Here is a 27,097-nt window from a genome sequence, read left to right as displayed (position 1 = left end):
TGTGGATGTTTCTAACTCCAGGCTCAACACGCTATTCACTGAGCTATTCAGTTGCTTCTGGATGGGTGAACTCAGGAGGACCTGGGTTAAAATACTGATATCAGATTCTTGGTAGTTATGCAACCCTGAGTAAGTCATTAGCCACTCTCCAGCACTTAGCACAGGGTCTGGCACATAGTAGGCACTTAATACATTTTTATTGAGTAATCAATTGATTGTGGGGAGGCACTATTATTGCAAAATGCTTTGCAAACCCTAATGTGCCATATAAATGCTAGCTCTTACTAGCAAAGATGAGAAAGTTCTGGCAGATGTGCTTTTTGACCTCTCCTCCACACCCTTTCCAGTTGTCTCTGAACAGGAAAAAAGAGTATTTGGAGAGAAGCCAACATTTCTGGAATCAAGGACTATGAATGTAGGGGTGGAGGGTCAGGGGAGGTGATTGTTGACTTGGGGAAAGCCATAACTTCTCCAACCTCAGTTTCCCCATATTTACAATGGAGAAAGATAACACTTGTATCGACTAGCCCAGGGAGTTGTCATGAGGATCAAATGAGGCAACATACATAAAAAATTTCAGCTGTTATTACAAATCGTAGCCCCTGCCCTCAGTAAATATGTAGTCTGGTAGAGAGGATGAGGCAGACACTTATAAAAGAAAAATTAACACTGACCAGGCAGTGGATGATAAATGCCAAGTTAGTAGGATAGAAAACCTTTGGGGAATTGGACCCCATTTTAAGTGGGCAACAGAACAGATGTTAATTAGCTACTGTCCAAAGCAAATCCCTACCGAAGTCAACAGTTTTGTAGGGCCAGAGAAGAGGCAATGCAGGAAGGGGAAGGCAGGCTTTCTCGTGGTTTAGTTCCCTGGTCCTCAGCTCTGAAGGTAGCTCTGGCTTCCATGTTTTTCATCACGACATGGCACTCTTATTGCCCATCTTGTTGTCTTTGCACTGGCTGTCTTCCATGCTTGTAAGGTTCTTCTCCTCCTCTCTGCCATCAAGCCTTCCTTACTTGCTTCCGTTTAGTGCAAAACTACTTTGTATTAATTTTGTATATATTGTACACATAGACATGTTGTCTCCTTCATTAGAATGGAAGTTTTTTGAGAGCAGGAACTGTTGCACTTTTGCCTTTATATTGCCAGAGCCCAAACAAATGCCCGGCACATAGTGGTTACTTAATAAATGCTTGTTGATTAATTGGAGCCAATCCAAATGGCCCTACCCTTTTCAAAGGGATGATTCCAATGCCTCTGTCCACATTAATGACAGATTCATTTTGAGTGCTCCTCTAGGAGTAAGAAAATGAGGAGAGGTTGGGAGAAATCTTGGGAGCCTTATAAATTGAATTCTTCTTGGCTTGTTTCTACTTTATTTAGAAAGTAATGCACAATGAAGCCTACGGGAACACAATCTCTATCTGTTCATATGGATACATCCCTTGAGTATATGTTCGTAGGAGCCTAGTATCACACACTTAAGACAGTGAGTCTATAATGGATCTTGGAGCCCAAATTCTTATTTTATACATGAGGAATTGAGGCCCCGAGAGAATAAACAATTTGCTCAAGTTCACATTGGCAATAAATGTCACAACTGAGGTTTTAACTGGGGACCCTTAATCTAAAGCCAGCATGTTTTTGATTGTACCATATTTTCTTGTCTAAGTGGCCATTGGATAGAGCACTGGGTCTGGAGTCAGGAAGACCCAACTTCAAATCTAGTCTAAGATATTTTCTAGATGTGTGACCGTGGGCAAGTCATAACTTCTATTTGCCTCAGTTTCCTCAAATGTAAAAATGGAACAAAACAAAAATAAAACAGCACCTACCTCCCAGGTTGTTGTGAGGATCAAATGAAATAATGCTTGTAAAAGCACTTACCGAAGTGCCTGGAATATATTATGCTCATTATAAATGTGTATCTCCTCTCTCAGTCCCTTTCCTCTATTAAAGCTCTGTTCTTATGCCTCTGATCCTCTATCTCTGGATTCTCTCTCTCTCTCTTTATTTCTTAAAAACCCTTACTTTCAGTAAATACCAATCCCTAGACAGAATAGCAGCAAGGCCAGGCAATTGGGGTTAAGTGACTTGCCCAAGGTAACACAGATAGGAAGTGTTTGAGGCCAGATTTAAACCCGGGTCCTCCTGACTCCAGTTCTGTCCTCTATCCACTGTACTACCTAGCTGCCCTTGACCCTGGATTCTCAAAGAGCACAATGGCTAGCAGATTTTGTAAGGCTGTAAAAGGGTTGTTGATTGACTATGTGTTCATCTCAGGCAGCCAGTCTAGCTCAATGTGTAGAGGCTCTTTTCCAGGAATGAACTTTTTTGGCCACCACAACTCACAAAACCATTTACCTTAAATTCACCCTGGGTATGTCTTGTATGTACCAGTGAGCATGGGAGCTCCTTGAGGGCAGGGACTGTGTGCTTGTCTTTCAGTGTATCTCCAGTACTTAGCCCAGTGCCTGGCTTGGTGACTTGGCATTTCTCAAGTTCTGGAGGGGCTATGATACATCTTAGGGAGTGCCTGTACTGACAAAAGCCACAGCTTTCTTGAAGCATCCAAGTGAGTTTTGACACCCCACAAATAAGTCACCTGTGGGTGGTTTCTGTGGGTGGTTAGCCACACACATCCAAAGAAAAAATTGTGGGCAACATCTGGAAGAGGCCAAGTCTGAAAATCGAATTCTAGCATTTCTGTGCATGTGTGTGGCCTAGTGGAAATTATCCTCTAATTGTTTTTACATTCTGTAGGAACTAAATTAAGATTTCCATGTAATGCTGGACTAAGTCCAGGCACTGTTATCATACTGTATTGTCTTCTCCAGGAAGGCAGGGTACTCCATATTTAGTTTTAAAATGAGACTTCTGTAACCTTCTGCTTAGGGTAGAGTATATATAAATCATACATGAATCTTAACTGGAAAAATATTAAATATAATTATAAAATTAAATCTAAATATATAATTACATAAATCTAAATGATAGATCTAAACCTAAATCATAATTATATACATACATAATTAATACTCAATTACATAAGTAAATTTTGCTGACACATAGTAAAATATAAGATATAGGGTTAAATTTTGGGAAATACAGATGCCCACTATGCCTGATCTTATCATGAGACTAGGGCAGCCTGAATGTCATGGGATCTCACAGGTAAAGGAGAGTTCAGCCATCTCTCTAAATGAGAATGCTGGGAGGACAGCTGGGTGGCTCAGTAGATTTGGGAGCCAGACCTAGAGACAGGAGTCCTGGGTTCAAATCTGGCCTCTGATACTTCCTAGTGGTGTGACCCTGGGCAAGTCACTTAACTCCCATTGCCTAGCCCTTAGGGCTCTTCTGCCTCAGAACCAGGTATGGGTTTAATAAACAAACAAACGAATGAATGAATGAATGGGAAAACAACCAAACAACCAAATAAATAAATAAAGCAAATGAACAAACAAACAAATAAATGAATGAATAAATGAATGAGAACGCTGGTCATTTTAGTTGAATGCTATAGTTAAGTGATGCTATATCAGACCATCAGAAGAACTGGAGAACTAGAGTACTTTTTAGTATGATGCAGTAGAAAGTGAGTTGGACTTGGAGACAGGAATCCTGGTTTCAGATTTTGATTTCTAGAATTACTGGTTGTGTGACCATGGGCAGATCACTCTGAGCCTTAGTGTCCTCATCTTTAAATGGGGGGTAAGAATATCTGTGCAACCTGCTTCAAAGGGTTGTTATGAAGAAAGCAAAGCTTAATGCATTGAAGGAGAAGCTAAGGAGTGCAGTGGACAGAGCTCTGGGCCCGGAGTCAGGAAGATCTCAGTTCAAATGTGGCCTCGGACCTTTCCTAGCTGTGTGACCCTGGGCAAATCACTTAACCCCAATTGCTTACCTTGCCACTCTTCTGTTTTAGAATTAATACTAAGACAAAAGGCAAGGGTAAACGTGAGCTGTTATTAGCGGGACTGGATACTTGGGAGGAGTTTTTAAACATTATAAGCTGTATATTTTCTTTTTCTTTCTTCCTTAAAACCCTTACTTTTTGTCTTAGAATCAATACTATATATTGATTCCAAGGCAGAAAAGTGGTAAGGGCTAGGCAATGAGAGTTAAGTGACTTGCTCAGGGACACACAGCTAGGAAGTGTCTGAGGCCAAATTTGTACCCAGGACCTCCCATCTCTAGACCTGGCTCTCAATCTACTGAGCCACCTAGCTTCCCTGCGGATTGTACATTTTAATACAAGCATCAAATAAATATCAAGAGGGAGAGAGCAAGGCATGAGCCTTGGAGAAAGAAAAGCATTTAAGTTCTGCCTTAGACACTAATTGTGTGACCATAGTTTACTCTCTTAACTCCACTGTGCTGTAGGTAACTCTCTAAGAGGAATTCTGATCTCCATTATTAGAGAGAGTTTCCACACCAGAATGTCTCTATGTTGATGAAATCACAGATCCAGAGCCAAAAAAAAGACCAAAAGACAGATTGAATGGATAAATAGTGCCTATCATACATTTGAGTTGGGTGTATATAAGTGTGTTTTATCAAGTTTTCCCCCCAGGAAATAATAAAGAATAAAGAAAATAATAAACTCAGGACAGTGACATGGGGTGGTGCCATTCTTGCCTGACACAGTGAATGACTTACTTCTGCATGTTTTCTTATCTGGGTTCAGATTAAATCCTTTCAGGCATCGACAGGAATAAGAGTCCTCTGTATTAACACATTCATGCTGGCAGCCATGGTTAAGGGAAGCACAATAGTCCAACTCTGATAAAAAAAAAAAAGAGAACAGAAACAATGACTTTGATTTATGGAAACCAAATGATACCCAGCAATAACTCATTGCTTGTTTTATAGGTAAAATTCTAAGAAGGTAATTTATTGGGTATTTATGCATCCTCCCTTTTCTATTCTTTTCTTTTCTTTTCAGAAAAATTCAATAATCAACAAATATCTATTAAAACACCTATTAGGGACAAGGTTCTGGGCTTGAGTTTGTTTCTCCTAACAAGATTTAACTTGGTCTCTCTCTGATCCCTCTTCTTTCTTCCTCTTCTTGACTTTATACCTATATTCTCTTGACTCTGATTCTGTATGTCTCTTCATTCACAGTGAGCACCTGAGTGCTGTCCATGGTACATACTGATCATATAATAGCTGCATACCTTCCCTCACTATGTCTCATGGACCTACAGGTAATCAGGCCTGATCTCTTTATAAATCCATGGTTATTTTTTTTTCTTTTAAAACCCTCACCTTCTGTATTAATATCAATTCTAAGACAGAAGAGCAACAAGGACTAGACAAAAAGGTTAAGTGACTTGCCTAGGGACATCCAGCTAGGAAGTTTCTGAGGTTGGATTTGAACCCAGGTCCTGATGACTTCAGGCCATTGATCTATCCACTGAGCCACCTAGCTACCCTCACTTAGTTATTCTAAGATACTATCAAGGAATGCAAGCCTCGGTTATATTTGTATCAGCTGCTCTTCCAGCTTTTGAGAGTTTCCTCAGTGTTATGGCAAATGAACCCTTCAACTGCACATCCATGAAAAGTCTAGTACTCTTCCATTTGGTGTTCAGTCCCTTTCCATGAAGTTACTTCTATAAAGAATTTAGCAATCCTTCAAGCATTATATAAATGTGACCTGTTATTATTAATGTTGTTGGTCCATTCTTTGGTGTGTCAGTTTATGTGGTTTTTGTAAGGCTTTTTGTGACTATTGCAAAGGGAATTCCTTTTGCGGATATTTCAGTGCTAGGTTGGAGGGATGTGGAAGGGACAGAATAGATCAATATCCCAGAAGGTCCAGCCTGTGATGCTTGCTGGTTAAGTGCTAGGCAATCTCTAGGCTTGTGAGTGAAACTCACTCCTCTGAGGGTCCACTTATAACCATTGCAAGAAGCAGAATGAATCAGTCTTTCTTCCTTTTTCAGTCTCTCTCCCCCTCTTCACTGACTCCTTCTCTTTTGCCTACAAAGTCAGTTTGAGAGAGGGAATAGGGCTGAAGATAGAAATTAGGTGATTATTTCTACAGAGGTGATGGTTAACACAGTGGGAGTAGATTACATCCCTGACAGAGATTATAGTAAGAAAACAGAAGAGGGATAAGTGGGGACACATTCCCATCTGAGGAAAAGAAGAAAAGACAATGAAGTGGACAAAAAAAGGAAAGGTCAATGACATAGGTAAATAGGAGAATTTCTGTCACGGAAGCCAAAGGATGCTATTCAGAAGAAAGAAAGATGATCTAGAATTTTAAATGGTACAAAGAGGTCAAGGATGAGAACTGAAAAAAAAGTCAGTTTGGCAAATAGGAAGATATTGGTGACTATTTAGGGAGAAATGTCAGTAGAATGGTGGGGAGAGAAGTAAGATTAATGATAGGTTGAGGAGTGAATTGTTGGGGACGGGGTAAAAGTAGCAAGTATAAATGTGTTTAGCAATGAAGGGGAAAACTGGGATGGAATGATAGCCATTTTTATTATTATTTAGAATAGGGGATATCTGCACAGAAGTTATAGAATCAGATGGAGAGAAAAGAACCAAGAGAGAGGAGGAAATTGAAGGTTTCATAAGGAAGGGGATGATTAATAGAATGAAGTCCTATGGAAAATAGAAGAAAGGCATTATTCCTCAATCCAATTCTTTATCTGTCTTGTTCCTCTCTTCTGGAATGCCCTTCCCTCTTTTCTTCCCCTATCCAGAATCTACCCCTCCTTCAAAGTCCAATTTGAGAGCCATATCCAATAATATTTTATACCTAACTATAAGCAAGCTTTCATCTCCATTTTCTTATTCAATCATTTGTTTGTCTCCTATTCAATCAGCAGCACTGTGAAGTAGCAAGGCAAATCCTACTTATGCCCATTTATAGATAAAAAAGCCATGGTGCAGAAAGGTGAACTTCACAAGTTAGTTAGTGGTTATGGCAGAATCAGGTAGAAGATGGGCCTTCTGGTTCCAAGTAGTTTATTTTCCTTTCATACAACATGTTGGCCCTCAGGTTTCCACAATGCCTTCCTTGACCACTCCAACCAACACTGCCCTCCTTTTCCCCTAAAGTCCTATAGAATTTATTGCCTTTACCACTTTTTTGACACCTGGTCATTTGCAGCTTTGGAAAATTTAGGATTTTATGAGTGTCTATATTATGCCAACAACTAAACTGTAAATTCTTGGGGTTTATAGGGACTATGTCTTACATCTATTTTTCCTCCCTCTCATACTTAGGATAGTGCCATCAATAGAATGAATTAATTCAAAATTAGATTCAAAATTAAAACAGCATTTTCAGTTGTAGGATATTTAAAATCAGTCAGCTGGTTGGTCCATGTGTATTTAGTTAGTATATATATATACATATATATATATATATATATACTATCCCCCTATTAGACAGAATTATAGATAAAGAATGCCTGTGCACCAACTCTACAGCCAAATTCCTTCTTTCTCTCTATGGTCCTTTTATAGCACTTGGAACTAAAGGGAGAATGTTGGCAGGTGGCTAGAACAAAAGAAGAAAACTAATGACCAGCTGCTCATCTCTAATGTTAACTATCCATCCAGATGTGTCCTTCACTCCCCTTTGCCCCCAATCCTGGCCTCTGCTGGTGGTGGATGTTGAGGGGAACTGAAGAATATCAAGGAGGTTAAGTATTGGCATTCTTTTTTTGTTTGTTTTAGTCACGTGTGTTTCTAAGTACTGAATTCCTTGTTTATGTAATAAATGTTTATGAAAAGTTTTATAAAGTCATTAAAAAATAAATTGAATCCTGTTTTCTCACTAGCTTATATTTCAGAGCTGCTTTGTCTTCATCTAAAAATTAATCTTCAACTGGTTTTGGTTCCTGATATGTGAGCCTTAAGCTTTTCAGTCAGGCAAGTAAACAAATACTTATATATACTAAAGGAATTCTATATTTACAATATTAAGTTGTCAGACTTTTTGAAAAATGGGTGTGAACACTTCTTAATTTTGATTTTTTTTGAAGTTTAGATTTTGTTATACCAGTCTTTTCTTCCATTTTCTCCTCTTTTTATCTTCCTTCCTTCCTTCCTTCCTTCCTCTCCTTTTTTCTTTCCCCATTTTCTTCCTTTCTTCTTTGACACTAGGTCTCCCTCTTTTGCCCAAATAGTCACCTATGGGCTAGTCTCATTGATAATTGGCATAGAAACTTTGCCCTGCTCTGTTTCTGACCTGGGCTATTTTGGTTCTCCTTATATGCAGCTTGATCCACCGTCCCCTTCCTGAGGGCTCACATATTGATGCCAGACTTAGTGTGGGTCCCTGATTTGCATTAGCTCTACTGTAGCTTAGAACTCCTGAGCTCAATAGATCGACCAACCTTAGCCTCTCCAGTAGTAGGGATTACAGATGTGCACTAGTATGCTTGCCTTATATCAGGCTTTCTTAAACTAGGATATTTTTGGATCTGGATGGATCAATTGCTTAATACTCTCTCTTATGACATTCCAATGAAAAAAGTTTTTAAAAATTCTGCCAATAAATATTTATACAGTTATGTTAGCAGCAAATGATATGTCAGATATCATATCTGGTGTCAGGGTCTATTTGGGAGGAAAGTAGGGTTCTCTATTCCCCTCCAAGTATAGATTTATGAAAAATTATCTCTCTGATTCTCCACAGTATAAATCTTGGGAAAGACTGAAATAACTTGTCAAGAAGGTTGAGAGAGCTCAAGAAAGGGTGGTCATTAAAGTATAAAAGGAGAGGAAAAGCTTAATAAATCCTCCAGAATAATCAAAGGTTAATCTGGCCTTGAGGGATTTCAATACCTAAAGCCACTTAATATCACCAGAATGTCATAACTTACTGTGACATGTCTTTTTATCTGGGTTAAGAGCAAACCCTTTATGGCATCTGCAGGAATAGGAATCATCAGCATTTACACACTCATGTTGACAGCCATGGTTTGCCGAGGCACAGTGATCCACAACTATAGAGGAAAGAAAAATATTCAAAGTTAAAGTAAAATTAAATCAAAGATAGGTAATACACAGGCACCATCTTCAAGGACAGAGCAGTAATAATGAGAACTCAGGTCTACACTGTCTACATAGCTATGATTTAAAAGGCACTTTTCCATGGTCACCCTGTTTGATACATCATGCACATGTTATAAGCCTCATTTTACAAAGGAAGACAATAAAATTCAAGGAAGAGATAGAGGAAAAGAAGGGAACTGGCATTTATTAAACACCTACTATGTGCTATGGATAGTTAGTTGGTGCAATGGATAGGGCTCCAGATCTAGATTCAAGAAAACACAAGTTCAAATCTGGCCTCATACACTTATTAGCTATGTGACCATGGACAAGTCACTTAACCTCTTTGCTTTCGTTTTCTCATTTGTAAAATGAGTTGGATAAGGAAATGACAATCTACTCCAGTATCTTTGCCAAGAAAACCCCAAATGGGGCAGCTGGGTGGCTCATTGTATTAAGAGCCAGGCCTAGAGATGGGAGGTCCTGGGTTCAAATCTGACCTCAGACACTCCCTAGTTGTGTGATCCTTGGCAAGTCACTTAATCCCCATTGCCTAGCCCTTACCACTATTCTGCCTTGAAGCCAATACACAATATTAACTCCAAGTCGGAAGGTAAGGGTTTTTATGAAAGAAAGAAAGAAAGAAAGAAAGAAAGAAAGAAAGAAAGAAAGAAAGAAAGAAAGAAAGAAAGAAAGGAAGGAAGGAAGGAAGGAAGGAAGGAAGGAAAGCCCAAATGGGGTTATGAAGAATCAGATATAACTGAAAAACAATGAACATGTTGTACTAGGTGTTGTGCATATCTTTACAAATATTATCTATCTCATTTGATTTTTAAAACCTGGGGGGGGGCAGTGCTATTATTTTTTCCCTTTTACATTTGAGGAAACTGAGGCAGACAGCGCGCCTAAGTGGTTTGCTCAGAGTCACAAAAATATTACATGTCTGATCAGAACTCAAGTTTTCCTAGCTTTAGGTTCAGCTCTTTATTTACTATGACATCTATCTAGCTGCTAAGAAAAGTAACTTGCACATGACACAGCTACTCAGTCAGTGCTGAGATTCAAATTCAGGTCTCATGTCTCCCAGTCCTCTTTCTCCTATACCAAGCTACCAAAGAGATGATAATGTATTTGATATATTAATTAACTAGTAATGTCAATGTGATGACTAAATAGTCAAAAGGGCAAGAAACTATGTTTACCTTTTTGTTACCAGGCTAATTAATAGGTTTCTTAAAAATATCATTTTGGTGTGCTAAGGCTCCTTAAGTACAAAAATTCCTAATATCCATTTGTTCAGTCAACAAACTATTAGGTTAGGAACAGAACACCCACATAGTCTTAATCTCATGATCAGACATTAGCCAAATGCTAGAGTTTAACCATAACAAAAACACAGAGATAGGAACCAAATCCTAACAAAAGCCAATTTCTCATCTTTCAAATGCCATTCAATTGCTTTAATTTTTGTTTTAGCATTATCATTAATGAGAACAACCAATAAGGTCTTGATTATTTATCAAAGTTTATATGCAGGCTAATATTCATAGGTATGCAGGGCAATTACCACAGTCATGCTGATGCAAATGCTGGCTGGCAGATATTGCATGTTCCTTAACCCTTGAGTTCTCTTAGATCATAGAATTTTGAGATGTAAAGACTTTTTAGCAATTTTCCAATTTAACTGCCCTCATTTTACAAATGAGAGAACTGAGGTGACCTGTCTAAGATCATAGGTGGTCAGAGGCAAAATTTCAAGGTCCTTTGAGCACCTTGAATAAGACAGAAGCAAAGGGTGTTAGAGCTTTGATCTATATCCCAAAAAGATCAGAGAAAGAGGAAAAGCACCAATATATACAAAAATATTCATAGCAGCTTTTTCATGACAGCAAAGAGTCAGAAATTGAGGGGTTCCCATGAATTAGGGAATGGTTGAATTAAGATATATATGTATACATACACATACATATTTGATAGAATACTATTGCATTGTAAGAAATGATGAAGGGGTTGTTTTCAGGAAAACCTAGGTGTGAACTGATACAAAGTGAAGTGAGCAGAACCAGGAGACAATTTACATAATGATAACACTGTAAAAACAACTTTGAAAGATTTAGGAACTCTGACCTACACAGTTGGAACCAGTCTTGATTTTGTAGCTATTTTGAAAGGTTGTAGGGATTTGAACTCTATCTTTTGTCCATATGTGAGTCATTTATTCTTGCTAATTCTGTGGGTATCAGAATTCTTTTTTTTTTAACCCTTAACTTCTTTGTATTGGCTCCTAGGTGGAAGAGTGGTAAGGGTGGGCAATGGGGGTCAAGTGACTTGCCCAGGGTCACACAGCTGGGAAGTGTCTGAGGCCGGATTTGAACCTAGGACCTTCCATCTCTAGGCCTGGCTCTCAATCCACTGAGCTACCCAGCTGCCCCTGGGTATTAGAATTCTAAGGACTACAGCAGTCCAACTACTCTATCATAGAGAAAATGAGTATAAGAGCTTTGAAAACCCAATGGATTAATGATACATCCAGCTCAAATATTCTTTTTTTTTCTTTAAAAGACTCTTACATACCTTACACAATTTCCTTTGGTTGAAAAAATTATAAAAAACAGCCATGTACAAAAGCAATGTAGAACAGTAGTAGACAGTCAAGAAAAAGTAGGTTCAAATTCCATCCCTCACACATACTGTCTATGGAATTCTGAACAAATCACTTCTCTCAGTTCCCCAGGCAATTCTCTAAGACTCTAAGTTTCAGAGGAGGTGCTAATTTGAATTGGAAAAGGAGTTCTTTATTACAAATTCTCTATAATAATAAATCTCTGGTATAGTAAAAAATAAAAATAAATAAATAGAGGAGTAACTAAGGTCTAGTTGGGGAAGAGTGTGAAGATGGAAGTGTATAGTAATCTTCACCTAAAACTCAGCAATGATTGTATTTTCCCATGTCTCATTCTATTTCCAAAATAATCTATCCTTACATAATGTTCTTTTGAAGTTTATAATATTTCCCATAGGACCCAGGAGTCTAATATTTTGGCTATTATATTCCAGCTCTCCTGGCTACAAAGTCATAAGCACACAGAGACTAGAACCATATTTGCTATTTTTGGTCTCTGAATGACTTGAAAGAAATCATTTCGCAAGCAACCAGTAGCTGTTTATAAAGATAAAGAATATTTTATGGCTATATATTAAAAAGTGGAGATTTATAGTTCTTGATTTAAAATTTGGTTGCACTCCAAGGGTTTTCTGAACAGTCTGCAACATGGATAATACTGAGCAGAAACAGGTTATTTTTGGAGGAAGACACACATTCCTAACATCTGGCAGTGCCCAGAGATCAAAAGCCAAGTCTACTGTTGAAAGAAGTTACAGTTAAAATGACTTCCTAAGTAAACATACACATTCACACATACAGTCATTCAGACATACAAAGACACTTGTACTCACCTGTACAACCTGGCTTTCTCCACCCCCCAATATAGCTAAATTGCCCTATTCAGAAATGGCAAGTTTAATAAAAGGGTTTCACGATGATGCTGGCTATATTACTCCAAGTGTCCTGAACCTTTTTTTATGTCTCTTTGAAGGTCTGATGAAACCTATGATCTTCTCGGGGTGGTGGTTTTAAATTGAAAAAAAAAATTAAAAACATAAAATATCAAAGGAAACCAAAAGTAAATGGGGAAAAATGTGATATTTTCCCCATCCAATTTCACAGATCCCTGGAAATCTGTCCCTAGAGTCTCTGAAAATAATATTAAAAAAGAAACTAAGCTATTTCATGTTCAAGTTGTTGTTCATACACCTCAATATTCTAATGGCAGCCTAAAGTTGACATGGTATTCAACTGGCCAATCCTACCTCGTGGGGTTTCTGTGAGAAGCAAACGAGACATTATGTTCTCATTCTGCAAACTTTAAAGTGTTACATAAATTTTGGCTAGTACTACAAATGTATCTAATTTATAATATGTTCATCCTTGAAGAAATAAATTTCAAAAAATATGTATATAAAAATCTATATAATGGATATATATAGCATACGAAGTAGTATCTAGCATATATACTTATATACTATTATTATATTATATTATATTATATTATATTATAATACATTCATATACATATATGCACACACATTTATATAAATATAAATGTAGGTATGGTAGAGAGAATATAGACATACTAGGAGCTGAAGAGGCTACAAAAAACATAATATACAAGTTTTCCGGAACAAGTCTAATTGGGGAGCTAAGAAAAATATGTAAAAGGATATAGATTGTAAACTCCTTGAGAGCAGGGACTATTTCTTTTTCTCTTTATATTCTAAACTATAGAATGATGAATGTTTGCCAAACTGAATTGAATGATTATATACTTCCTTGTTTTGTTATTCAACATTTTATTGAATTCAGTAAACATTTATTAATAATGGGAATATTATAAGATTTGGGGTTTGGTAAGTTAGTGACAGGAATGTGAATCCAGTCAGACTGTCAGACTGCCTTGGGAGGAACCTTACTTAGGAAGTCTGGGAGACCTGAGGAGTTGGAAGTTCTGTTAAGCCCAACTGTCTCTCTCTCTGGTGTTCCCTGCCCAGAGAGGAGGCTAAAACTTTGGGTCTTGGGAATTCCTTGAACTGGAGTGACAATTTTGGAAAGAAGAGAAAGTTGGGAGTTTTGGGAAGAGCTGTGAAAGGAAGATCAACAGTTAGAAGAAGAAAATCTGGTTTTTGTTCTTCTGTGGTTACAGAGTGGAGCAGGCTTGGCTCGGCCTTCCAGGCCAGAAGCCACTAGGCCCAAAACCCTGACTGACTGGAAGTTGGAGAATTGAACTGAACAAGGAGGCATTTATAATATATAAAAATAGTAATTATTAGAAATAGGTTTAGATAGTCAGAAATTGGGTTAAGGTAGTGATAAGGAGAGGGAGCAGACCTGGTTTTTAACCAGACAGAAGTGGTTCTCGTGAGAGGCCTTGAGTTGGGTATGGTTTGAGTTAATACCTTTTTAGACTTAGGGACCCCCATCCTTGATTCCTGTTAACAACCATCCTTACCTTTCCTTCAATCTTTTAAATCCTTATAAGCCTTAATAAATAGAGGTTTTGTTTTTATCTGCTACCTCCACAATTGTGTCAGTCCCATCCCTTGAGAAGGCTTTACTGTTATACAGGCCTCACTGTTCTTCTCAATCTGTAACAACTTCATTACAAAGTTTGGCCAACTGGCCCTTCTTACCAACAAACAGATACAGTTTCAAAATATCCACAACATTAATTGCCTACTTTGCCAAAAGTGCCATTCTAGGGCAAAGGTAAAACAGTCCTTGCCTTTAAGGCCTTTATATTTTACTAGAGGGATATAACACATACACAGATACATTTGTTTGATGGGGAGGTTGGTGGGGTGGCTACCTGGGATATTGTAAAAGCTGTTTTTATGAAGATATGGATTCAATCTGATGACCACTGAGGTCCTTTTTTACTCTAACATTCTATTATTCCATAATCCACTCTCATTCCCTGCTTAGGACTCATATTTGGGAAAGAGAATGAGCAGTCTTATCTACTCATGGGAAATAGGATAATAATAATCAGTAAATTTGACTTAATAGCCAACTTGGCTAATTTAGCTTCCGGGTAATCACATTCCTGTCATTTCTTGATAGTCAATGTGCTAACAGAATATAAAATCATGATGATAAATTTCAAAGACAAATCCTAAAGTCTTGAGTTAAATTATCCCTAGTGTACAATTGTGTGTTTATTCTATAACATTCCAAATCTTGCATTCCTATACACCTCCCCATACTAACATGGCTATTCTCAGCTAGGCTTCCAGAACTTTGTTCCAAACCCCATTTGTGACCTAAGTCCAAGCTTATCCTCTCTCTAGCTCTCTCATCCTCTATTTCAGCAATCAGAACACTCCTCAGCCTGATGTCTGAAGCCCGTCCAGTCTCTACACATAGAATCACAGATTTCAAGAGGCAGAAAGGATCTCAGAAGCCATCTAGTCTAACCAAAAGTCAACTAGAAATCTCTTTCCAAGAGTCTGTTTTCTATTTGATTCAACTGTGGCCATATCTTCGAGTCTATGAGAAGTATCTGAAACTTTGGTTAATTTTCCCTTTACCTGGTGTCTTGCTCTTCTGTTCTTGGCATCGTAAGCTATGAAGGTAACCTGGGAATTGGGCTTCCAGGAGAATGCCTTTGGGGTCATTTTCATTATTGTCTGTGTCTGCTGGTGAGGTTATCTGCTCCTATCTGATGGAGGATGGGATGGAGTAGAGAATCTGAATGCAAAGCTGTGAGGAGCTGACAGTGACATGGCCAAAGTCTCTAAATTCCTATCCTGAAGGAGAATCAAACTGCAGATTCCTAACAGTTGGCATTTTTAGAGCTCTAAGGAGTGAAAAACACTTTGCATACAATATCTCATTTAATTCACACAAAGACCCTGCAGAGGTAATATTATTATTATTCCCATTTTACAGATGAGGAACCTGACACTTTGAGAGGTTAAGCAATTTGCCCAAGGTGACACAGCTAGTGTGGGCAGGTAGGTGGTAGATAGAGGGGATAGAGCAGTGGGCCTGGAGTCAGAAAGACTCATCTTCCCAAGTTCAAATCTGGCCTCAGACACTTACTAGCTATGTGACCCTGGGCAAGTCACTAACCTTGTTTGCCCCAGTTTCCTCATGTCAAATGAGTTGGATAAGGAAATGGCAAACCACTCCAATATCTTTGCCAAGAAAACTCCAAAGGGGGTAATGAAGAGTAGAAAAAATTGAAAAAAAAAGAAAGAAACAACAACACACAAGAGGTGTACTGTAGAGGAAGCATCTAGGTGGTTCCATGGATAGAGAGCTGATCTTGGAGCTAGGAAGACCTGAGTTCAAATCTGACCTCAGACATTTCCTAGCTGTGTGACCTTGGACAAGTCACTTAACCCCATTGCCTAGCTTTACTGACCCCTCAGATTCTTCTCTAAAATAGCAGGTTAGCACAGATACTCACCGACACATTTCTTCCCATCTTCAGCGAGGGTGTAGCCATTGTAGCACTGGCACACATAGGATCCAGGCACATTCACACATATCTGCTCACAGGCATGGTCCTGCATTTCACATACATCCTGAACTGAAACACAGAATTGGGCTATTAGAAAATGACTGTAGGGAGACTACAGACATAACTTTACCTTTAGAGATCTTGAAGCACAAGATGATTTATTTAAATGGTTCATTAGCACTTTAAATCATTACTACCATCAAACACTTTCTGAATAACTACCATCCTTATATCAAGAATCTTGTTATATATGGTGCAAAGGTGACACCAGAGACACAGTTATTCCTCTTATGAGTTTAAAAGTACCTTGAATCCAGGGGCAATGAGGTGGCTCAGTGGATAGAGACTAGAGATGAGGGATTCTGGATTAAAATCTGGTCTCAGACACTTCTTAGCTGTGTGACCCTGGGTGAGTCACTTAACCCCAAATGTTTAGCCCTTCATACCTTACTGCTCTTCTGCCTTGGAACTGATTCTTCTAAGATGGAATATAAGGTTTTTAAAAAAATTTTTTTTTTGGAATATAAGGTTTTAAAAAAAGTTTACCTTGAAACCAAACGATATTTTGTCCATCATCACCTCCAACTGATTCTTTACCACCCTTCTCCCTTCTGGATCATCACTGTCATTCACATTTTTTTTTGTTGTTGAGTTATTTTCAGTTTATCTGACTCTTCATGACCCCATCTGGAGTTTTCTTGGCAAAGATACTGAACTACTTTGCCATTTCCTTCTCCAGTTCACTTGACAGAAGAGGAAACTGAGGCAACAAGTTTAAATGAGTTGCCCAGAGTCCCCCAGCTAGTAAGTGTCTGAGGCCAGATTTGAACTCATGAAGAGAGATCTTTCTGACTCTAGACTTGGCATGCCACCTAGATGCACATTTTACAGACAGGGAAAGTGAGGCAGAAGACAGTGAAGTGACCCATACAAAGAAATGACAGATCCAAGAATTGGAGATCCATGATTCCTGAACCTAAACTAGCCCAGGAGGATGCATTCCTTGTCAAATATATCTTGGGAGTAAGTGTGGTGTAGTAGTGGGTGTGCTGGAAGTGAAGCCATGATAATTTCTTCATTCCTTTCTGGATTGTACTCCTACCTCTTCAGGACCTTCTCTATAATGTTCCAGAAACTTCTTTATCCTGGAAGTTCACTATATCCAAGGATTTCACACATTGAAAGTACCTGCTGCCATATATCTTAATTTTATAAGTTTTATGTTTGCGTATATTTAAAATGTCATAAACTATAGCACCAAAAAACAAGGTGTGGTACAACTTTTAATATGAAAATTTTGTTATATCTGTATCAAAAGTAGAAACATAAGTTTCACTTATTTTCATTTCCTTAAGTGATAATTTTGATGTATTTTTGTATACTTCATACAAAATGATTATTTTAATTTTGAGATAAAAAGAGTTATGGCTGAATTTTCAAAAAAGGCACAATTAAATGTAAATAGTATCAAAAAGGAAAGGAAGGAAGAAAGAAAAAGAAAAAGGGAAAGGAGAACAAAGAAAGGAAGAAGGAAAGAAAAGAGAGAAGAAAAAAGAAAGAAAAATTAAAGAAAGAAAAGCAGAGAAAAAGAATCTACTTTTTTTGTGGCCTTTCCCTCTGATTGAGTGGTTCTTCCCAGAACTTCCATTTTAAGGAAGCCGCCCAGGACAACCAAGGCTTCATTCCTCTCTAGTCTGTACCTCTGACTCTCCCAGACTTTTCTCTACAATGCCCCAGGTATCTTCATTTCTTCCCCTCAACTTTTTCAGTTCTCTTTATTTGATATTTTCTCCCATTAGAATGTAAGCTCCTTGAAGGCAGGGAAAGTCTTTTTGTTTTTATTTGTATTCTTGGAGTCTTAGGGAAGTGCCTATTACATAGTAAGACTTAATAAATGTTTGTTGATAACATGAAGGCCTGGTTTCAAATCCCACCTCTGCCACCTATTAGTTATATCAAGTCAAAAAGTATTTATTAAATGCAATTGGCAAGTCACTTAAATTCTCTTGGCCTCAGTTTCCTCATCTGTAACATGGATAATAATCCCTGTAGTTCTGCCTTTACAAAATTGCTCAGAGGTTGCAATGAAATAATGCATAGAAAACACTGTGCAAATTTTAAAGTGCTATAAAATACTAATGATTATTACCAAAATAAATTCTGAAACTGTCTTTCCCTCTGTTTATTTCTCTAATAAACAGCTGTGGGAAAATGATAAGTGGAAAAGCTAGAAGAGAGTGCTAATTACTAAAGGGAACTGGATTCTTATCATAAATTATTATCATTACTATTTGGGCAACACTTGCTAAGTTCTCACAAAGTGCTGAGCCCTGTCTCTTTACTCAAAAAACTGTCAGAATGAATGCATTTACAGGAAGATATTTATGAGACTGAAACCTAAGAGTATATTAAAGGGTAATAAAGGTCAAAGATAATATCAGTCCATCACAGATTCATTCTTTCCATTCAGTAAACAAGCTCTTTTTATAATGTTCTTCCCCAGCACAGAAGATGGTTTGACTCACATTAGACTTTTGCCATTAGAGCCCGGGGGAAATCAGAAAACTTTCATGGAGTTTTTTGTTCACTGTACTAAAGTGAAATTTATCCATTTAATAAATGAGTGGAAAGTGTGTGAAACTTAAATAAAGAGTTTAAGTTCTGGTTGGACAGATGCAGATCAAAGCATATTATTACCATCTTTCACATCAGTGTATTTACAGTTTTATTTGGGGGGATTGGTTTTATATTAGTATGTTCTTACAACAATGACCAATGGGGAAGTCTGTTTTGCATGACAATAAAAATAAAATAAAAGATTTTTTGAAAAGAATTCAAGTTCTGACTTTAGCACTTACTACTCCTATGAGCCAGGCAAGTCATTTCATGTTGACCTCAGTTTCTACACATGTAAAACTGATGAAGAGTTTTGTAAGAGTTAAATTAATGTCCAATATTTCCAGTATTATTTTTATAAAGTTTATTATCTAACAAAATTGAACCACATGAATAAGTTTTTCTACCTGCTCAAAAATCCCTGTTCCACTAAAGCCGTGACAGGAAGGAAAGAGCACCCAAGAGATGGAACTATACCCACTTTATATCCTGTCTACATCAGCACGTAATGACAGGAAGTGAGTAGGGTACTGGGGATTGTAGTTTTTAGCATAACAGATTCTAATTATGCAATCCCCCCTAGGATCCTTTGGGAGACTAGTCTCCCCAATGGATCATGTAAACATAACCAATTTATAAATTACAATAATTTGGGGATAAAAGTGAAAGAGAACAAAACTAATGATTGCTAGGCGCATTGACAAAAAGCCAATTGGGGGCAGTCCCCTTTGGCATAAGAGTATACATACAAAATAAATGTGTTACAACCCCCCACAGTTCAATCAATTATATTCCGTGGTTCATTCTGAGTCTTCTGATGCTGTGGAGCAGGGTCGGCAACATATGGCTCTCTAGCCATATCTGGGTCTTTTGAGGGCCAGATATGGCTCTTTCTGCAGGAGCCATAAAGTCAATTTTTTTTCAGGTGCTGTTACAGAAGCTCGCACTGTGAGCACTGTATGGCTCTCATGAAATTACATTTTAAAAAATGTGGCGTTTATGTTTCTCACGGCCAAAAAGGTTGCTGACCCCTGCTGTGGAGGTTTCTTCAGGCATTTTCATGGTGCCTTCTTCAAACAGTTCACTTCCTGGATTCTGGGAGGTAGCAAGTTTCTTAACTTTTATAAAACTAGAATTTTATGACAATTATACAATCCCCCTGAGGAGGGTGTTGACAAACACAAGGATCAACTCAAGATACATTAATTTTCACTAAGAAAAAAGATTTATAAAAAATAGTAGTGTAGTAGCTAATTTAAGAAAACCTTTTGGGTCTAAAACGTCACCAAGAATCTAGATCATTATAATCTCATTAGTTGCTGCATGGAAGAGTTGTAATGGCCAGCTCAGGGTACTGGCTCAGGCTGTCTCCTTGTGGGATCTGAACTATCAGTGGTCAGCAGTCCACATTTCCCCCTTTGGGTTTTTCCCTAACCTTGTTCTGCAAAGAGAGACCACTTCCCATACCTCAAATTTGGATCTATCACCCAGAATTTGCTGCCTTTTTTCCTAGTCTCCTGGTGCTGAAGAGTAGGCCAGTCAACAAGTCAGCAACCATTTAAGATCCTACTATGGCCTACATGAACTGATGAAGGGTAAAGTAAGCAGAATAAGAACATTATACACAGCAAGAGCAATAATGAACAATGACTTCACTATTCTCAGTAACACAGTGATCCAAAGGGCTTATGATGAAAAATGATATCCATCTCTAGAGAAAGAATTGATGGAGTTTGAGTGCAGATTGAAGCAGACCATTCTTTATTTTTCTCCTGGGTTTAAAAAAAAATGTGTCTTATTCCCCAACATGATGAATATGAAAATATATTTTGGATAATAATACATGTATAACCAATAGTAAGTTGCTTACTGTCTCAGGGAGAGGGATGGGGAGAAAGGAAGAGAGAATATGGAACTTGAAATGTCAGGAAATGAGTGCAAAAATTGTTTTTACATGTAAATAGGGAAAAAACATTACTACTAAAAAATAGAAAGGAATTTATAACTGAAAAATAGAAATAAATGGGGCAGTTAGGTAGCTCAGTGAATTGAGAGCCAGGCCCAGAGATGGGAGGTCCTGGGTTTGAATAAGACTCCAGACACTTCTTAGTGATATAACCCTGGGTAAGTAAGTCACTTATCCTTCATTGTCCAGTCTTTTCTGCTCTTTTGCCTTGGAACAAATACACAGTATTGATTCTAAGATGGAAGGTAAGGGTTTAAAAAAAAAATTAAAAAAAGAACCTATTATGTGTCAGACACTGTGCTAATGGCTGGAGTTAAAAATAAAGGCAAAAAAACCCCAGTTTTTACTCTCAAGAAGCTCCCAGTCAGTCTATGGGGAGAGATAATATGCAAACGACTATAGAAAAACAAGCTACATACAAGATAAACTGTAGATAATCAATGGTGAGAATGAGGAGTTGAAGATGAAACCAAGGTTGTAAGATTGAGCAATTAGAGGGATGGGGTGAGCTCTTAACCGTAATAGAGAACTTTGGAAGAGTGGTAGCTTTAAGGGGGGAAAGAATGTCATGAGCTTTGAGATGCAGATGAATAACCATCCATGCCTGCTTATCCTAGGGAGCTCATGCTGTCCCAACTAACTGGAAAAGGGGAGATAAAAATTGCTCCAGAGAATAGAACTGGCACTCTGATCAGGGTCTTGTATGGGGAAATTTTCCAAGGGCAACTCTGAAGCTGCTCTGTAAGTGTTTGGGTACTGGTTAGTTATAACTGCCCTGGGAGGACAGACAACCAGCTCACAAGGCAAGAGCTTGCCACTGGAAGGGCAGGACAGAGTTTTAGGGGGGAAAGGGTAAGTGTGGGTTGAATTAGAGAGAAGGTCCTATGACTGCCTATCACAGGGAGGGTCCCATCCTCCTACCTCACATAGGTTGATCACACATCATTTCTACTTTGGAGACCCTTGTTCTAGATCCAAGAAGAAATGCTGTGTCCAGGACCAGGGAATATTGAGTTCATAGTTTCAGGAAATACGCTTCATTTAGTTTCCTGTTATGAACTTCCACTTTCTTTGGAAGCCATGGCCACATTTTCCCATTTGCTGGATTAACCACAAATATGGTGATATCTGTGGTTGGAGGCATCCTTTTAAGCCCAACAATCCCGTTTAATCTGCATGTGGGTCTTCAGGGAAACTTTTTGGCTTTTGGCTTTGGAAGGCTGGAATCCGGGTGTGTGTAAGCATGTGAAGCCAAAAATGTGGCTGGCAGGCAGACAACTCCTGGCATGGAAAAAGCCAGGGCATGACATCCCTGATGTGTCTTCATGATGCGCCAAAGTGCCGTAATGCACTGTTTGGGACGCAGCTGTGTGGTATAGTGTAAAGAGCATTGGATTTGGAATCAAGAGTTCAAATCTTGGCTGGACAGCTTACTAATTTTTGTTACTGTATAACAACTTTTTTTTTCCCTTTTGGAAATCATTACTTTGGTTTATTAAAGCATGTAATTTATTTTTTTAAAATATGATTATGACCTGCAAGAAGACATGGCCTTCAAGTGTTCCAGCTTCCAAGAAAATAATCAGTGACTTAAAATTTCCTCCAGAAAGAAAAAACAGGGACAAGTAAAACATAAATCATCTTTATCTAATGAACCAACTAGTCAACGAACTAAGAAATCAACCCCAATGTGTTTTTCAGTGGGGGAGAAGAAGGGTATCACTTGTTTGTGCAACATATGCCCTCTAACTTTTTTGTTTCTTCCTAGGAAAGAAAGCCTACTATTACAACGTGTATACTTTGAATACTGGTTGCTTTAAAATGAAAAGGTGAGTATATAAGGACCAACAAGACCCCAAGAGAAAATACTTGACAAAATAAAGATATTTGAACCTTTTTTCCTATTTGTGACTTTAAACACAGAGCTTAGTAATATGATCAATACATGTGGATTTTCTTGTATTGCTGGCTCTGGAAAAATACCAGTGAATTCACTTCATATATTTTCTTTTAGGGGCACTTGCTGAGTTTCTCTGGGCCCTCATTTCCTCTACTGTAAAAGTGAAGAGGTTGGACTAAAAACAGCTAGTTATTATTACTGCTAGAAAGATGGTCCTATCAAGGACAAATTAAACCAGAATTTTGTTCAACGATCAGGTAGCCCCTGTCTACCATGAAGATATAGTACCTTTAGCCCCTTTCCCCTTTCCATTCACACTCAAGAATCACCAATCCCTTTCCCCCAAATAGAAAGCTTTCTAGTCGACTTGATTTGTTCATGTTCTTTCCTGCTGTTTTTATAGTGTCTGGGATTTATGACCATGGGGATTTGTACAGGCTGAATCAAAGATGTTTTGGGGGATTTATTTAATTAAACAAGTACAATTCAATGGATACAGACTAGGTTTTGAGAAAACAACTGCAGTGTTTTTCTGGAAACTGGCACTTCAATCAGAAACCAATACAGATGTTTTCAAATGATAGCTAAGGCTTTTGAAAAACATCAGTGATTTTTGAGTATTTTTCACTCCATGGAGCAGGTTCTTTCTGTACTGGTAATAAAACCTAAGTAGGGAACAAAAGACTTTAAAGTCAAACTCCTTTGAGTGTCAGCACTGTGACTTATAATCCTAGAGGTGGACTTGGAAGGCCTTGGAGGTTGGAATCACAGTAATCTTCCTCCAAGATCTCTAAAAGGAATAGAGCTTAGGAGAGTTTGGTGAAATTGGAAGGAAAATTTCTCTAGACTGCTATTCCTTTCCCTGGCCTAAATCTATGATCCCGTGATTCAGTAAATGGGCATGGATCCTTTTGGCAAACCATGGCCTTCAGCCAAGTCCTTTGACCTGCTTTTGTGCCACCCTTGAGCTAAGAATGTTTTTTATATTTTAAAATAAAATTTTTTCATTTAAAAACATTGCATGTGGCAATGTTTTTATCTATGTTATCTTTGTGGATGATCTTTATCTATGTTAGTCTATAAAATCCTCCTCAGAACATCCAACCAATCAGTCTCCTGGAAACCTTCATATATTTGACATTTCATGGATACCAACGGAGTCCTAGCACTCTATCATTCTCAGTGCATTCCTGGCCCACTTTCTTTTCTGTTCATGCTTCTTTCTGATGGCATCTTTGATGCTACTTCTCATGCATAATTCTTGGCTGCTGAAACAGCCTACTCGCATCCGCCATGTTGTTGCTGTTTCGTTGTGTCAGACTCTGCATGACTCCATGGACTATAGCAATCCATAAGGCTTTCTCAGCAAGGATATTGGAATAGTTTGCCATTTCCTTCTCCAGTGGACCCGGATGAATCTTCTTCCAGGCAATCAAAGGTTAAGTAACTTGCCCAGCATCACACAGCTAGGAAGAGTCTGAGGACAGATCTGAACTCCAGGATTCCTGGCTCCAGGCTGGGTGCTTTTAATCACTGAGTCACAGTTGTCTCTAATGTCTATTATGTGCCTTTCCAATGACCTACAACTTTAATTCTTCAGGACTGTGATGTTCTTAGGGAACTAAGTGGGACAATGTATTGCAAGAATATTGGACTGAGAGTTAGAAAGACCTAAATTCTAATCCTATCTGTTCTTTGATCTTAGGCAAGTCACTTAAATAACTTCAGCCCTCAGTTTCCTCATCTGTAAAATGGGAATAATAATGGCCCTAACCTTGCAGGATTGGTATGAGGATTAAGTGCTATAACATATATAAAGCACTCTGTAAACTGTAAAGCACTATGTTTATTTTGGGGTTCTGGCTATGTATGACTTTGCTCTTACAATGATGACCAACATGGAAGTGGGTTTTAATGACAAAAGAACAAATTTATAAAAGAATAACAAAAAAGAAAATGAGCATCATTGAGCCATACACAGAACATACTTCTTTCCACATAACTGGGGTTCAATAAGTAAAGTCAAGAAACATTTATTAAGCCCCTACTATGTGCCAGAGACACAAAAGAAAGAAAAAAAATTTCCTCAAGAAACTCATACCCTGATGGGAGAGACACATGCAAACAACTATGTACAAATAGGATACAGACAAGATAAATTGGAGGTAACCTCAGGGGAAAGGCATTAAGCCATTAAGAATTAATGGGGAGTGGGAAAAGATTCTTGCAGGAGAGACTTTAGCTGAGATTGGAGGAAACCAGGGAAGCCAGGAGGCAGAGGTGAAGAGGGTAAAAGGAAAAGCTCTTTTAAGATATAGTCAGTGTTAAAAGCAGTTCTATATGAGATAATAGTCGAGTGTGAACATTTGACATACAGAGGTAAACCTGGAATTCATAACTGGATGACCAAAGAAACTTGTTCTTAGAAAACAGTCCCTGTCTTAGACAACAGAAGGGACAAATGTGACTGTCTTTCCTCTAGACTTTTCTGCTCGAAAAAAAAAAATCTCTAGGGAAAAATATTCTTTTTAAAAGAGGATGGAAGGGACAAGAGTTCTTTAGTAATTAATGCATAAAATCAAATCAATCCAACAGAGGGTTTAGCCTATTGTTCTCAAACCCAAAGCTACTATTGAGCTGGAAAATGTCTTATCCCAAGAAGGGGCAGCATGAATTCTGGTTAGACTTAGGAAGTAAACCCAGAAAGAGGTTAAGCAATGCAAAATGTTATGTCAAGTTCATTATTTTGAAGAAAATTATTTTGTACCTGTCTTTCTATTTCTTGAAATCTTATTCAGTAGTCTACTTCTTTGATATATCCATTTGGTGTGTGTGTCTGTGCATTTATAAACTCATTAATGTGGACCCTCCCTACAGGAAAGTAGATGATAACTCATCCACCCTTTCTCGTCATATATAATTTTTTAACCCTTACCTTCTATTTTTAGTACCTGTACTTATTATTGATTATAAAGCAGAAGAGTAGTAAGGGTTAGACAATGGGAGTAAGTGACTTGCCCAGGGTTACACAGCTAGGAAGTATCTAAGGTCACATTTGAACTCAAGTCCTCCATACCTGGAGGTCTGGTGCTCTATCCACTATACTACCTACCTGCCCCATATTTTACATAATTCTCGACTATGCCCTCCCATCAATCTTTTCCAGATGATCTACCTATGGTGCTTGAGGCTTTGCACTAGACTGTTAACATTTTCTAGTTATTAGTGTTATTAAATATATCAAATATATTCATTATATTATCATATAAATATATATTAAATATAACATTTGTTATTAGAGATAACATTTGTTAACACTCTCTCTCAATACACAATTGACCCACTTCCCAAGAACTAGCCCAGAAATAGGAAAGATCTAGGTTCTAGTTCTACCTCTGACCCACATTACCTATGTGACAGTAACATGGTACCCAGCACAGAGTCAGCATTTAGTCATTTTTTTTGATTCATTAACAAGCTATTTTCTATGCCTATCATATTGCTACTTGGGCCACCTGGAAGTTTTTCATGGAGCAGTTGGAAGGCCAGTGAAAATGTGATCCAATTTCCCAAATGGAATCATTGTAAAGAGCAGCTAGTGGTGCAGCTAATAGAGCAAAGAGCTGGGAATCAGGAAGACTCATCCTCATGAGTTCAAGCCCAGCCTCAGAGACTTACTAGTTGTGTGATCTGGGGTTTCACTTGTAAAAGGAGAAGGAAATCGTAACCCCCTCCAGTATCTTTGCCAAGAAAACTCCAGATGGGGTCACGAAGAGATACAGATACAACTGGAGAAAAAATAAACCAAGTAATAAAATCATTATTACTCAGTCTTGTGCCTTCTTCCCATCATTTCTGGGCCCAGCTCATCAGCCATCTCCAGGACCTATTCAAAATATTTATTCTGATGGACCATCTCAATGGGCTGCCCACGAGACTGTAGGTCATGATCCTAGCAATATGCATTCTTCATCCTTGTGGCTTTTTCCATAAGAATTAAATGGGTCACTTTCTTCTGAGTAATTCTGGATCTCACTGAAAAAAGTCCTGTTGTGTTCTGAGGCTTGATTTAATGCAATTCTTAACCAAGGCCCTGGTGTTAGATGTTAGAAACTTAAAAACAAAAATGAAATAGTTCCTGTACTCCACGAATTTATGTTCGTCTGGAATTTGTGATATGTACACAGGTAAATATATCCAAGGCTCCCCCTAAAACAAAGTCTCATCATTTTCACAACACTGGTTTTCTGAGACATGACATAAAATAATAGTAGCTAGCATTTACTATAAATGCCCTGATGGGAAAGATGACTCCAACAGTTCTTTCTCCAGAGGTGAACAGCATTCTGCCTCATAAGTCTTTCAGGATTGTCCTAGATCATTACATTAATGATGCTCATTTTTTTCCTCAACTGAACTAAATCTTTCAAAGAATGATCGCCTTCTGTCCCATAATCAAGTGTTTTGCTTCCTTCCTTGAAGCCTCAGGTTTCTCCTATTACTAT

General features: G+C 38.1%; 1 protein-coding gene across 1 annotated transcript in view; it reads right to left on the bottom strand.

The window, feature by feature from the left end:
- MATN2 (matrilin 2) overlaps positions 1 to 27,097 on the bottom strand; it is a 198,920-nt gene that overhangs the window by 81,090 nt on the left and 90,733 nt on the right. Inside the window, exons 4-6 of the mRNA XM_044683928.1 lie at positions 16,057 to 16,179; positions 8,857 to 8,979; positions 4,661 to 4,783 (exon numbers count right to left, since the gene is read on the bottom strand). Coding sequence (XP_044539863.1) covers positions 4,661 to 4,783; positions 8,857 to 8,979; positions 16,057 to 16,179 — 369 coding nt within the window. The remainder of the gene's footprint in view (positions 1 to 4,660; positions 4,784 to 8,856; positions 8,980 to 16,056; positions 16,180 to 27,097) is intronic.

This window comes from Gracilinanus agilis, chromosome 1 (assembly GCF_016433145.1).
Source record: "Gracilinanus agilis isolate LMUSP501 chromosome 1, AgileGrace, whole genome shotgun sequence".
NCBI lineage: Eukaryota > Metazoa > Chordata > Mammalia > Didelphimorphia > Didelphidae > Gracilinanus > Gracilinanus agilis.
Note: the sequence above shows the minus strand (reverse complement) of the source record. Positions and strands in the feature narration are given on the sequence as shown.